The sequence below is a fragment of the Malus domestica genome, chromosome 07 (assembly GCF_042453785.1).
Source record: "Malus domestica chromosome 07, GDT2T_hap1".
In the NCBI taxonomy this organism is placed as follows: domain Eukaryota; kingdom Viridiplantae; phylum Streptophyta; class Magnoliopsida; order Rosales; family Rosaceae; genus Malus; species Malus domestica.
Genome location: NC_091667.1, coordinates 18,520,135 through 18,532,347, shown reverse-complemented (window position 1 = coordinate 18,532,347; position 12,213 = coordinate 18,520,135). Strand labels below are relative to the sequence as shown.

General features: G+C 41.2%; 1 protein-coding gene across 1 annotated transcript; it reads right to left on the bottom strand.

The window, feature by feature from the left end:
• Positions 1 to 8,007: 8,007 nt before the first annotated feature.
• LOC103445236 (delta(8)-fatty-acid desaturase 1-like) lies at positions 8,008 to 10,187 on the bottom strand. The gene has a single exon (XM_008384233.4). It carries the CDS (start codon positions 9,683 to 9,685, stop codon positions 8,336 to 8,338), a length of 1,350 nt encoding a protein of 449 aa, XP_008382455.3. The 5' UTR covers positions 9,686 to 10,187; the 3' UTR covers positions 8,008 to 8,335.
• Positions 10,188 to 12,213: the final 2,026 nt, after the last annotated feature.

Sequence of the window (12,213 nt, the reverse complement as noted above, 5' to 3'; positions counted from 1 at the left end):
TAGAGTGTGCTCGGCTACTTATGAGGCATCGTTGGGCCGCTCTGTTGCGTCACCTAGGCTCGGCGTGAAGGCGCAGTAGGGAGCTGTGGAGATGGGGCCATGTCATACGCAACAGGAGATGCTCAACTGCCGGTATTGGGCCACTCTAGAGTTGAATCATTGAGCAAGGGTCGGCTAGGGCCGTGTGATGCGCAGCAAGAAATGGTACTCAATTGCCGGTACATGTTGCTCCTATGTAGAATCTTTTAGGGTGACGAGGACAAAACTTGCTTTTGAGTGTGTCCTTCCAGTGTTGCGTTCGTCAGAAAACTTTACATCCGCCAGGGTCTACGCCTTTATCGTCGCGCGTCTGGATTGGGCAGAATAGTACGTCATTAGGATAATTGCATGCGTTTGAAAGTAAAACTTGTGCTTCTGGGTTGCAACAACTATCGCCAAAGTTAGCTTTTGAATTTTTAATAACATCGAGGAGAGCTTTTGAACTGTAGAATACAGGTAACTGTGGAATACAGGTAGTCGGGCCCCCATCTCTTCTCGCATGATGGTAGAGCTTATTGCTACTTTAGATACCGTCAAACATGTGAATAAGTCCTCCGCTGCTTCTAGGGAGGTGATGTCGGGTACTTCTTCAAGTCCTTGAATGTGCATTGGTGAGCCTCATCCCAAAGTGCATATTTCTCTGCCAAAGCAAAAGAGTCTGCCAGAGTTAGATCTTCTTTCATGATCAATTTTCCGAATAACGGGTGGTCTGCTGGAAGTCCTTTTTGGAAGGCTGCTCTAGCTATCGAGTCGTTGCATCCGACTATTTTTGCCTTCTCTACTTTGAACCTCCTCACATAGTCGCGAAGTGACTCCTTTGGGTTCTTCTTGACGTTGAACAAATGATCAGATTTCTTTTTGATCGAGCGATAGGATGAATATTCTTTGGTGAAAACCAAAGAAAGTTCATAGAAATTCCGGATGGATTGTGGCGGCAGGGTGTAGAACCAATCTTGCGCCTCGCCTTGTAGAGTGGTGGCGAATATCTTGCACATAAGCTCATCGTTGTTTCGATAAAGGATCATTGCGCTTCGGTAGCGCTTTAAGTGTCTCTCCGGGTCTTCATCCCCTTTGAAAGATGTGAAATGTGGCATGCTGAACTCTCGTGGAGGCTCTGCCTGCTCGATCTCGTCCGTGAAGGGTGACCTGCTTATGTTGGTTATGTTCCGTCGTAGTGCCTCGTTGGTGACCTCATTGCGTTGGAAATCGTGCAATTGCTTGGTCAAGAGTCTCTTTACTTCTTCCTGAATTTGCCTTTGTTGGGGTAGTGCAGCTCTCGGCTGCCCCCAGCCATGACTTGCTGGTCTAAGCTGCTTTTCCATGTGTTTGGCTCGTCTATGCCGCATATGCAGTGCATATGGTGCATTCCTAGCAGGTGAGCGAGTTCTTCGCAGGCTGCTGGTTGAACTTGAGCTGGATTGAGTGACTGCTTCTCTCCGTCCGTCGTGCTGCCTACTCTGATGTGAGGTGGATGATGCTCCTTGTGGGCTTAGCCGCGAATGAACACTTTGTCTGGAAGGTTGCTCATGTTGACTATCGGAGTGTGACCCCAACCGTGAATGTATGCTCATCCGTTGGCCTAGTCGAGAGTACACGCTCCTCCGCGCGCTAAAACGGGAGTATACGCTATCTTGGGGGCCCAATCGGGAATGTACACTGCCTGAACGTTCAGCTCGTGGCTGGTCGAATGGCTGCTTGCTGGGATGCTGCTGGAAAGGTTCGTCTGCCCTTGTCCTACTTCGGGATACCTCGTCCGGGGCACGTTGGATCCCGATGCGTTGCAAAAGTTGATTCACCAAAGTTGTCTGTTGTGCAAGGGCGCTCGTCAACTCTATGACTTGTCGAGACAAGTGTTGTTCGCCATTTGGATTGGAAGAGCTTGGAATGAATGCGCCTCCTTGAGCAGTGGAAGGGTGGTAGACTCCGGGCGCGAGATTTGAGTTGGGAAATGTCAAATCCGCGAAAAAATGTGGTGAGAATGCCCCCGGCTCGATGGTAGGTCCAGATGGTTGAGATAGTTTTGGGCCGACTTGGGCTGCTTGGAAAGCCACGGGAGCAGTGTGGGCCTTGAGAGTGGGCTGCTCGTCGGGAGTGGGCTGCTCGTTAGGAGCAGGCTGGGTCACGAGAGCAGGCTGCTTGGCAGGAGCAGGTTGCTTGGCGGGAGCAGGCTGGGCCACGGAAGCAGGCTGCTTGGCAGGAACAGGTTGCTTGGCGGGAGCAGGCTGGGCCACGGAAGTAGGCTGCTTGGCAGGAGTAGGCTGGGCCACGGGAGTGGGCTGCTTGGCAGGAGCAGGCTGGGCCACGGGAGTGGGTTGCTCGACGGGAGCAGGCTGGATCACGGGAGCAGGCTGCTCAATGCGCGGTGCATGTGAATGCGAGGCTTGGGCTTGGGTCCACGTGAACTTGGATGGCACGGCTTGGATCGTGGTCTTGGTACCGTGAGCCTTGGATGGCACGGCTCGGGCCGTGGTGAAGGCTCCATGGACCTCGCCACGAGTGGCTACCGAAGTAGCCATCGTGGTGGTTCCCATGGTGGCCGTGGTGAAGGCATCATGGACCTCGCCGTGGGTGGCTACCGAGGTAGCCACCACGGTGGTTCCCATGGTGGAAGCTCGTGGTGATGATGCCGCTCCCCTTATTGTCGCATTTTGCCTTACGGATCTCCGGGTCGTGGTGAAGGCTCCATGGACCTCGCCACGAGTGGCTACCGAAGTAGCCACCGCGGTGGTTCCCATGGTGGCCGTGGTGAAGGCACCATGGACCTCGCCGCGGGTAGCTACCGAAGTAGCCACCACGGTGGTTCCCATGGTTGAAGCTCGTGATGATGATGCCGCTCCCCTTATTGTCGCGTTTAGCCTCACGGATCTCCGCAATCCCATTTCTTGAACATTAGAATTTTCACTTGTGGAATTTTCTAAATTTCTAGCCATTATATTTTGCTTATACGTTTTATCAAAGAACCTTTGCAAGTAAAAAATTCTAATAATAAGAACGTATGAAAAATATTCAAATGGACTAGAAAATAAAGAAAAAACCTTTTTTGTGCGAGAGTCTTCTACGAGTATGGATTTCAACTCTCAATGAAAGCACCAATTTGTGGATGCAAATTTCTTCCTTCTCGATCTTGGACGATTTTGCACCTACAAAACAATTAACACCTTAGGTTAAGGCCAAGAGCCTCACGCGCCCACGATGAATGGGGGGGGGCTTTGGCCGAAGAACCTCCGATGCCAAAGTTAGAATTTAGAGAGAAAGAGTGTTTAGAGAATTTTGGGATTTTTGCCAAAGTGTTGGAAATAGCTTTTTGGTGAGAATGGGAGTATATTTATAGGGATAGGAGGTGGCTAGGGTTTTTAGGTTTAATTAGCCAATTTATTTGGCTATTAAACATAAAATGAATGTTTTGGTGGTTTTTTGTATAATTGGCTAATAAAAAGGAAGAAATGGTGGGAAAAGGTAGAAAAAAGGTAATGGATTAGGTTTTTCAATGGGATAGCCGGCCCTCTTGTGTTTTTAGGTTTGAGTGGATGTTTCAAATTGACAATTAAGGGATTGATTAGGTAATTAATCCCTTAATTAGTCAATTATTATGATTTTATGAAATATGAAAGGAATAAGTATATTATTTAGCTAATTGATTAGCTAAATAATGAAATGGGAAATATATGAATAAATTAGGTTTTAAGTTGATACCTATTTTGGGCACTTTTGACTTGGTTGAAAAAATGATTCTCTACTGCTCGCGTGTAGGAAACCCGGTATGCCTCGAGGGTATTTTTGTCCTCTTTTGTCCAAAAGTCCACGTGTCGCCTAGTGAATATTTTTGGCTCCACAGATTGTGTAAAAGTTCAAGACAGCTTATAGATAGATGAGCAATCAGTTTCCTACTTTGCTCAAGAAATATATGTAAGAAGTGTTGGGATTTTTTTTTTTTTTTTTGAGAGATATATGTATAAAGTGTATAGGCAAATACTAATAATATCCTAATCTTATGATGGGGACTATTTTTGAGAGATTATATTCACACCCCAAATTACTTCTTCCACATCTTTTAAATTTTTTAATATTTTCTACACACCACTAATATTTGATAGAAAAATATTAAAAAATTAAAAAAATGTGGAAGAAGTAATTTAGTATGTGTGAATATAATCTCTCTTATTTTTTTTCCCAAAATCTGAGATGTCCACACTTCGAAAAATATGATTAATTTTTAGTGGGGCCTGAGTAATTCCACACTTCAAAGAAAACTTAAAAATAATAATAATAATTTTTTTTCTTTTCAAATTTTTACTATTAGAGTGGGTGTTAAGTCTCTTTGACCGCGAGACCCACATTTCTTCAAAAAGTCTTAAGTACATTTGAAAACCAAAATACTAGTCTATTATCTTTTGTATTATTTTTTTTAATAAAAAAAGGGTATTTTGATATGGATTTAAAGTAATTAAAAATTGAACCTATTTTAAAAGTTAAAAATCATTAAAAATTGAATCTATTTAAAATATAGACCTATAAAATTAGATCTATTTCAAATTTTCTTTAAAAATAAAACTCATATATGTTGGTAAAATCTACTTTTTATTAAATAGTTAGTACAAATATATGTAATAAATATAACATAATTGAAAATTACGTTCTCTGAGAAAATGTAAGGTACTCAACAGCCATTTGAAAACTACAGTTAAGGTTGTCGGCTTGTCTTTCGTTCAAGAAAATTTCTCCACCACAGAACGTGAAAGTTATATTTGCCTGCATAAATTGTGGCCTACAGATTGAAAAAAATCACGTCACGACCAACTTTTCTTTAATTCTTGAAAACGTTAATTTTGGATACGGACTTGATACCACGATGACAGTGTACTGTTATATTGAAAGTCTCTCAGAAGAGGAGAGAGAGGTGTGTTACTACTAAATACTGATTAGACTCTTCCCACTACAGATTGTTATAATGGCACTCATATGCCTTTGCATGCACACCCTACACAGATGAACGGTGTCGATATTACATCGATAAGATCATCCTTAAAGGAGATGTTAAATTCTAGGTAGAATTATGTATGTTGGAGAATAATTCGGAAATAAACAATATAACAGAAATAAACAGAACTTGAAATTCACAATTTTATTTCACAAAAAGTACTTGCTATACAGAATGAAAAGTATACAATAAATACAAAAATTAATATAAGAATATCAACAGTACTAACTTGATTACAGAAGGTAGAGGCTAGCGTAAAAGCTATGTCCTTCGAACAGTAATTCCGTCCCACTCTTGTGCTTGTGGTTCTATAACGTCTGCTCGATCAGGATACAACTACCTAATCCTACAACCCGCACTGGATTATAGAATTCTAGCGAATTGCTTTGTGTGTTTACTCTCTCTGGAAAGTTTGTACGGAAGAAAAGAAAGAAGAAAAGATGATGAGATGATGAACTGAGGACTCCAGTTATATAGGCTCTTTCATACCTCTTCAAATACCTTTTGGATGTATCTGAAGCTTTACAACTCTCTACAAAAGGTTGTATCTGTTTGGGCCCAAAATAATAGTTTGGGCCGAGTATAGAATCATTCTCGGCCCGGAAGGCCTTGCGACAAGAATACCATGAATCGTTTAGTACGTGGGCCTCCAAACCTAGGTCGGCTAGGTCATAACGCAAGAAGTCGAGTCCTAATGCAATGAGGAGTCTCGGCAAGACCCGGAAGCGAATCCGGCTCGGTTAAGGACTAGGTTCACAATCCTAGTGAAAGTAGGATTGGTCGAGTTGGTGTTGATCAGGAGAAGAAGACCTAGTCCGAGTAGGTTTTTAACTCGACCTTGGGGGGAGCCGTTGCTATAAATAGAAGAGACTGCGCATCATTGAAGGCCCCCTGCAAATCAATACAAAACTGCCCTGCGCAAACTCTCAACAACTTGAGATTTTTTCTTTCTTTTTCGCTGACACATCTTCCGTTGGCATCAACAGCACTGTGGAAGCAACCGGTGATATCTTAAGTCAGCATAGATAGCTCTGTCACCGTAGAATCAGTCGATCTCGCAGTATCTTCCGTTGGCATCAACAGCACTGCGGCGAGAGCGGTTGATTACCTATCCAAGTCTCAGTCGAGGAGGATTTCCGGATCCTTATTGATTGAGGTCATCTCATTAGCCTTCTCGGCGAAGTGAGGTGTTACGGTATATCGAGCTCGGCGCTTTGCTCGCCGAGTTATGTTATGATTGGATATTCCCAAGTGGGATTTAGAGTTCGGCATTCGGACGGCCGAACCACGTTCACCATTAAAACTTATATTTGCTTTGAGTATTTGTGCCCTTACACTCTGGTGTTGATTCGGCGTGAGTTTACTCTGACGAATAACATCACTGTGACTGAATCCGATGACGACGACTCGTGAACTTCGTAAGAATAGTAACCTTGTCTTCAGGTTCGAGAGCCCAAGAGGTCGAGACGTGTTCCTTTCTCGGCCACAATCGCAAGACGCAGAAGTCAGCCGCGCACCCAACGCAACATCAACAAAATTTACTCCTCGGCCGCTCGGCCGACGAGTTGGCACGCCCCGCATTCACCGAAGGACGTAGTTAGCTTATAGATTACTCGGCCTGTGCGCCACGTAGGCTTGGTAGTTTCTAGGGTCAACAATATCTTTAATCAAAACGTTTTTAATTAATTTAATTAAAAACTTAATTCGAAATTAAAACTAATTGATCAGATTAATTTTAATTCTTAGGCCCCAAGGCCCAAGACCCTTGTCTTGATTAATTAATATTAATTTATATTAATATTATGATATAATCATCAAGCCCAATCCACAGAAATGGTGGCCCAAGCCTCAACTCCCATTCCAAGTGGTCCAACACATAACTAATATTGTAGAAGACAAAACATATATAAAGGTACTTTGGAATCTTGTTTTCACCAATGTGGGACAAGAGTCTCAAAACTTCCAACAATATAATCAAATTTGAAAGTAAAATCAAGTTCCAAGCGATTGACATATGAGTTTTCATATGTCAAACTTGACATATGAGAAAATGTGATGTCAAATAATTATTAATTATTTTATTGTATGAATCTCATTAATACATCGATTATAGATCTTGAAAATTTATTTTAATTGATTTCTTTTTAAAATGGATCATACAAATATCATTTATAACAAAAAACATATCGGTTAGAAAAAGAAAAAAAATATGATATTGTCTCGTTAGTCATCAAATTAATATTTAACATTTATCTTTTGAAAGAAGATGCTCTAAGATATCTATACTAAGGTATAAAATATCGATGATATCGGTAGTCCAAAAACAAGGAAATTTCAATGGAAATATCAGGATATTATCGATATCGATAAAAATTGAATAAAAAACACGGAAATTGTAAGAAAAACTTGGAAATTTTTATTGAAACTTTGCAGGATGTTTATTTAGTCAATTATCTATTAGTTTATAAAAAAAAATTAGAAGGAAATTCATTGCATGATAGATATAACTGATTTAAGATGATTATATAGCGAGCTGGCAAACATTGTGAGTGTAGAAAATATGGGGGTGTGATATCCACACACCCCATTTTACTTCTCACACACCCTTCTAATTTTCGACCCTCGGATCGGATGAATTGAAGAAAATCAACGGACAGAAATTAACAAGAGGTGTGTGAGAAGTAATTTGGGGTGTGTGGATAGCACACCCCGAAAATATGTAGTAATTAATGAAAGAAGTTTAAACACACTATAACCATTTATATATAATGAATTAATACAATATTTTACACTTTATACATTGCATGGTAAGATACATGAGTGATTTAGCAAAGTCTAAAATATCGATGATATCGAAAATATCGGTAGTCCAAAAAAATATCGGTAGTCTAAAAATACGAAAAATTTCGATGTAAATATGGAGATATTATGGATATCTTACACCATGATCTATATCATGCGCATTGTATAGCGCTTTGAGTCTTTTGACGTGTTATCGAACATTTATTGACATTATCGATAATTGGTAAAGAAATTGCCTTTCATCAAACTAACATCCGCAAGTATTACAAAAGGCCTAACCAACGCAAACAGACAATCTCAGAGAGATACACCTCCATAACTTTGTATCAATATAGCAGAAGAGAAATGCCAAACGAAATGATACCAAATTCGCAATCGACAAAACGCAGCTGATAGATAATCATCTTCTTCGTGCTAGATAGATGCCCCAAACTTGTAAAACAATCGCAATGTAAACGAATCAATGTGTGTGTTTGTGGGACAGTAAATACATATTGACACGGTCTCGAGCAAGTCTCAGCCATGAGTGTTCAAAGCTTCCCAGACCAAGTTCTTCGGGACTTGATTGGACAGGTCCCTAGCCTGAAGGGCAGCATTCCTTAGAGTCCTAATTGTGGACACATTGGCCTCCCAGAAGGACAAGCTCCTGTATGGCAAATTGTGCTTCTTGCACAACTCCTTCACAGTTGGAGCAATCTTCCTAAGTTGTCCGCGAGGCATTCGCGGAAACAAATGATGTTCGAGCTGGAACTGCAGGCCGCCAAAGAACCAATCCATCCAAGTTGAGCAGGAGATGTCTATAGTCCCCGCGGCTTGCTTCTCGAACCAGTCATTGGCATTGGGGGCACCGAGATAGGTGTCGCCGGAGAAATGATTCAATGTGAATTGGATGTGCTGGAGCGACGTCACTGCAAATGCTGCCAGCACAAACATAACCCTCTCACTCCAATTGGGCAAACACGAAACGAGGAGGGGAAACCATGTCCAGAAAACAAGGATTCCGATGATGTTCAATCCCCTGTTCGGGACATTCCGCCTCGAAAACAAGAGCAAGAATGTCTGGATAAACAAATTAACCCTCCCCACCATCATAACCGGGTAATATGTAAAATGCTGGTAGCTGACCAAGAGCCTTGCCAGAGGATCAAACGTCAAAACTCTCCCGTAAAAAATCGAGGTGATCGAATTGAAAAACTTTGCGGAGACAGCAAAAACCGGAATGTGCTGGAGATCCGGGTCGTAATCGAGGCTGTTGCAGGCAATGTGGTGGGCATTGTGCGTCCACTTCCACCAGGCAATGCTGATTCCGGTGAAGCAATTACCGGCAACAATCTGGGCGATGTTGTTGTAAAATCGGCTCGACATTACCTGGTAATGCCCCGAATCGTGTCCGATGTAAGCTCCCTCAATCCACAACATCCCCAGAAGCATCCCGCAGATCAAATGTACCAAGACGCTGTCGGATTTCAAAACTCCGTACACGACGAGGTTGAGCATGATGGCAATGATCACGATTGAGCACAGAGCGCCGTGTCCCTTCTTCTCGAACAAACCCGCCTTCGAAAACTCCGTGGCCATTCTTCTGTAATCTTTCGACACCTCGGAGACCTCGAAATCTTTGAGATAAATTCCGGTGGAGAATTTCTTGAGGTACTGCCATGCAGTGCCGGGATGGTAGGCGATGAAGGCGTCTGTAACATCCTGGCCGCCCAGATTGTACAGAATCGTATCGCCGCCGGGGTGATCTTTCGCCCAATCGGATACATTGTAAACCTTGCCCTGGATAGAGATCCATAAATCTCCAGGCTTCTTGTGCTTCTTCAGCTCCTCTGCAGAAATATACTTCTTCTCCACCTCCATTTCCATCTTTGAACAACAATAAAAACCCAACAAAAATTTAAAAAAAAAATCACAAAAAATGACTAACAATACACAATTTTTTTCTTCTCACACGCAAATCAAACCGAGAAAATGCCTGTGTTCATAAAAATAAAAACGAACCCAGTAGTGCATTGGGATAATCTCAGATTTGATTTGGGTTTTTTTGGATTCGTTTTCAAACTCTCCTTCTTCTCCCTTATTTCTCAATCTCGGGATTTTTATTTATTTATTTTTTTGACATGAATCGTGTTTGGAAATGAGATTTTGTATGGGTGGGGGAAGCAGGGGAAGTTGAGAGGTCGAGTTTCGTTGGTTACAGCGAGGCACGCGGCTCCAGCGTCCATACCTTATCAGATGTTTTAATCGGATCTGGACACGTCGACAACACCCCACATTTATAACCACATCCTAAGTTTAGTTAAGTGAATTGTCACACCGAATTTGAACAAAAATAAAATAAAAATATGTAACACGGAATGATGGTCACGTGGTTCAGGCACGTCTTGGGTTTGATTTTTGATTCTGATAAATTATATGATGGTGGTTATAAGATGGTTGAGATGCATCTCTCAATCTTTTTCATTCCCAAAATAGTAGTCTATCGTGACGAAACTACCAACTAATTCCTCATTTGAAAATAATAATAATAATAGCCACATGGTTCCAGGCTCTAGCGGTGCAAAATAGAGTTATTCTTCATGAGAATGTGTTAGGAAGATCACAATTTATACACTATATTTTTGTTTTATCTGATATAATAAGTAAATAACACTGTTTTATATCAGATAATAATTGAATATTAGTTGTATGTATGTATTATCTGTAAGTTAATAAATTTATTTCGTTGAATTTTGATTGGATAAGTTATCCTTATCCTTTTATGAAATCAATTTTATGTGATAATGGCAGCGCAACCACGGTTCTGTCAGACGATTATATGTGTGAGAATCCGTATTTTAAAATTATTATTTGTAGATTATTTTAAATCTAAGGGACCTACCCCGAGAATTTGCTGCATTGTTAATTAACTTCACACCACCTGCTACGTGTAGTAGCCACCTTCCACAAGAAACCTAGTAGCTTGTTTGTTCATGGTTATATATTGATAAGCTCCCCCATGCTGCTAATTTATAAGAATTATCAAGAAGTCTTGTTGTCAACTTTGCATGGCATGCTGGTGACTAAGCTATAGATCATTTCAATACGTGTTGCATGCATGGAATAAGTTTCTCTCAAACCTACACGCAGCAATATGCCAGTATGAGTTACTAGTTGAAAATAAGAGATATTGTATTTTTTTACTATTTTTCTTTAGTGGATAAGTTCCATAGCCGACTTCGATCCTTTACTATAAATAGGGTAGTTACCCTTTTTGGGAACATATAGAATTTGCATGGAGCATGCAAATGGTTTAGTTTTTATAAATAGGGTAGTTATTCTAAACTCGTGTGTACGCATATTGTATTTAACAAAAAAAAATCCCAAAATTAAGAGGCACTTAATTTGTTCAGCCATTATCTCTCATGGATGCCAAATTCCTTTTTAGGATAAAATGAGAAAGAGTGCAACTTTCCTCACCCGTTAAAATATGGGTGACGCTCACTCACTCATTGATTGCCACTAAATTAATTTGGTCTAGTTGATTTAAGACATGAATGTTGAAATTTAAAGTAGTTTAACGACAATCAATGAAGAGTAAGGAAAAATGCACTCGATGAAAAAAGCTGATGTCAAACTCTAACCATTAATGAACTAAATTAATTTTTTCCGTATTGGTTGCCCAGAGAGAATTTCTTCAGGGTTGATTAAGTGCATTTTTTCTGAGGAGGCAAATTTGATATTGAGTACCCCCCTAAGCTATTTTAAACCACCAGATACGTTAATTTGGGTTGCAGAGTGTTGAGAGTTGATGGTGTGTGGAGAGTTTGTCTCACATTATTGAGGGACAAGTCTAGCTAAGGGCATATATGATCTTCGGCTACTCTTCATATTGCCAATTGGTTTTATGGTGGAACCTAAATTTCATCTTGGTATCAAAGCAGGTTGTTCCTCGTGTGAAAGCCTAAAGGGCCACACGTGCTCACGCATCACCCACTTGTTGTCTACGTGTAGGCTTGAAAATCGGACACACGTGCGGTAACATGTTGAGAGTTGATGGTGTGTGAAGAGTTTGTCCCACATCGGTGAGGGACAAGTCTAGCTAAAGGCTTATATGATCTTGGATTACTTCTCGTATTGCCAATTGGTTTTATGGTACAAGCTCAATTTCATCATGCTAAAGAAGAACGGAGTGTTTTCGACAAAAAGTGCCTACCTTGTAGCTCGGTCTTGTGGAGTTATTGGTGGGGACGAATCTACTGGTTTCTGAGATGACTGGGGAGATAACATTTATGTAGAAGGCCTTATGGAGAACTTGTGTGCCCGAGAAGGTTAAAATCTGTGTATGGCGGTGTTGTCTGAATGCTCTACCAACTAGAGCCAATTTGAGAAAAATGAAGGTGATCACGACTAAC

Excerpts from the sequence above, each read along its gene's own strand:
- LOC103445236 (XM_008384233.4), bottom strand. The coding sequence starts at position 9,685 with ATGGAAATGGAGGTGGAGAAGAAGTATATTTCTGCAGAGGAGCTGAAG.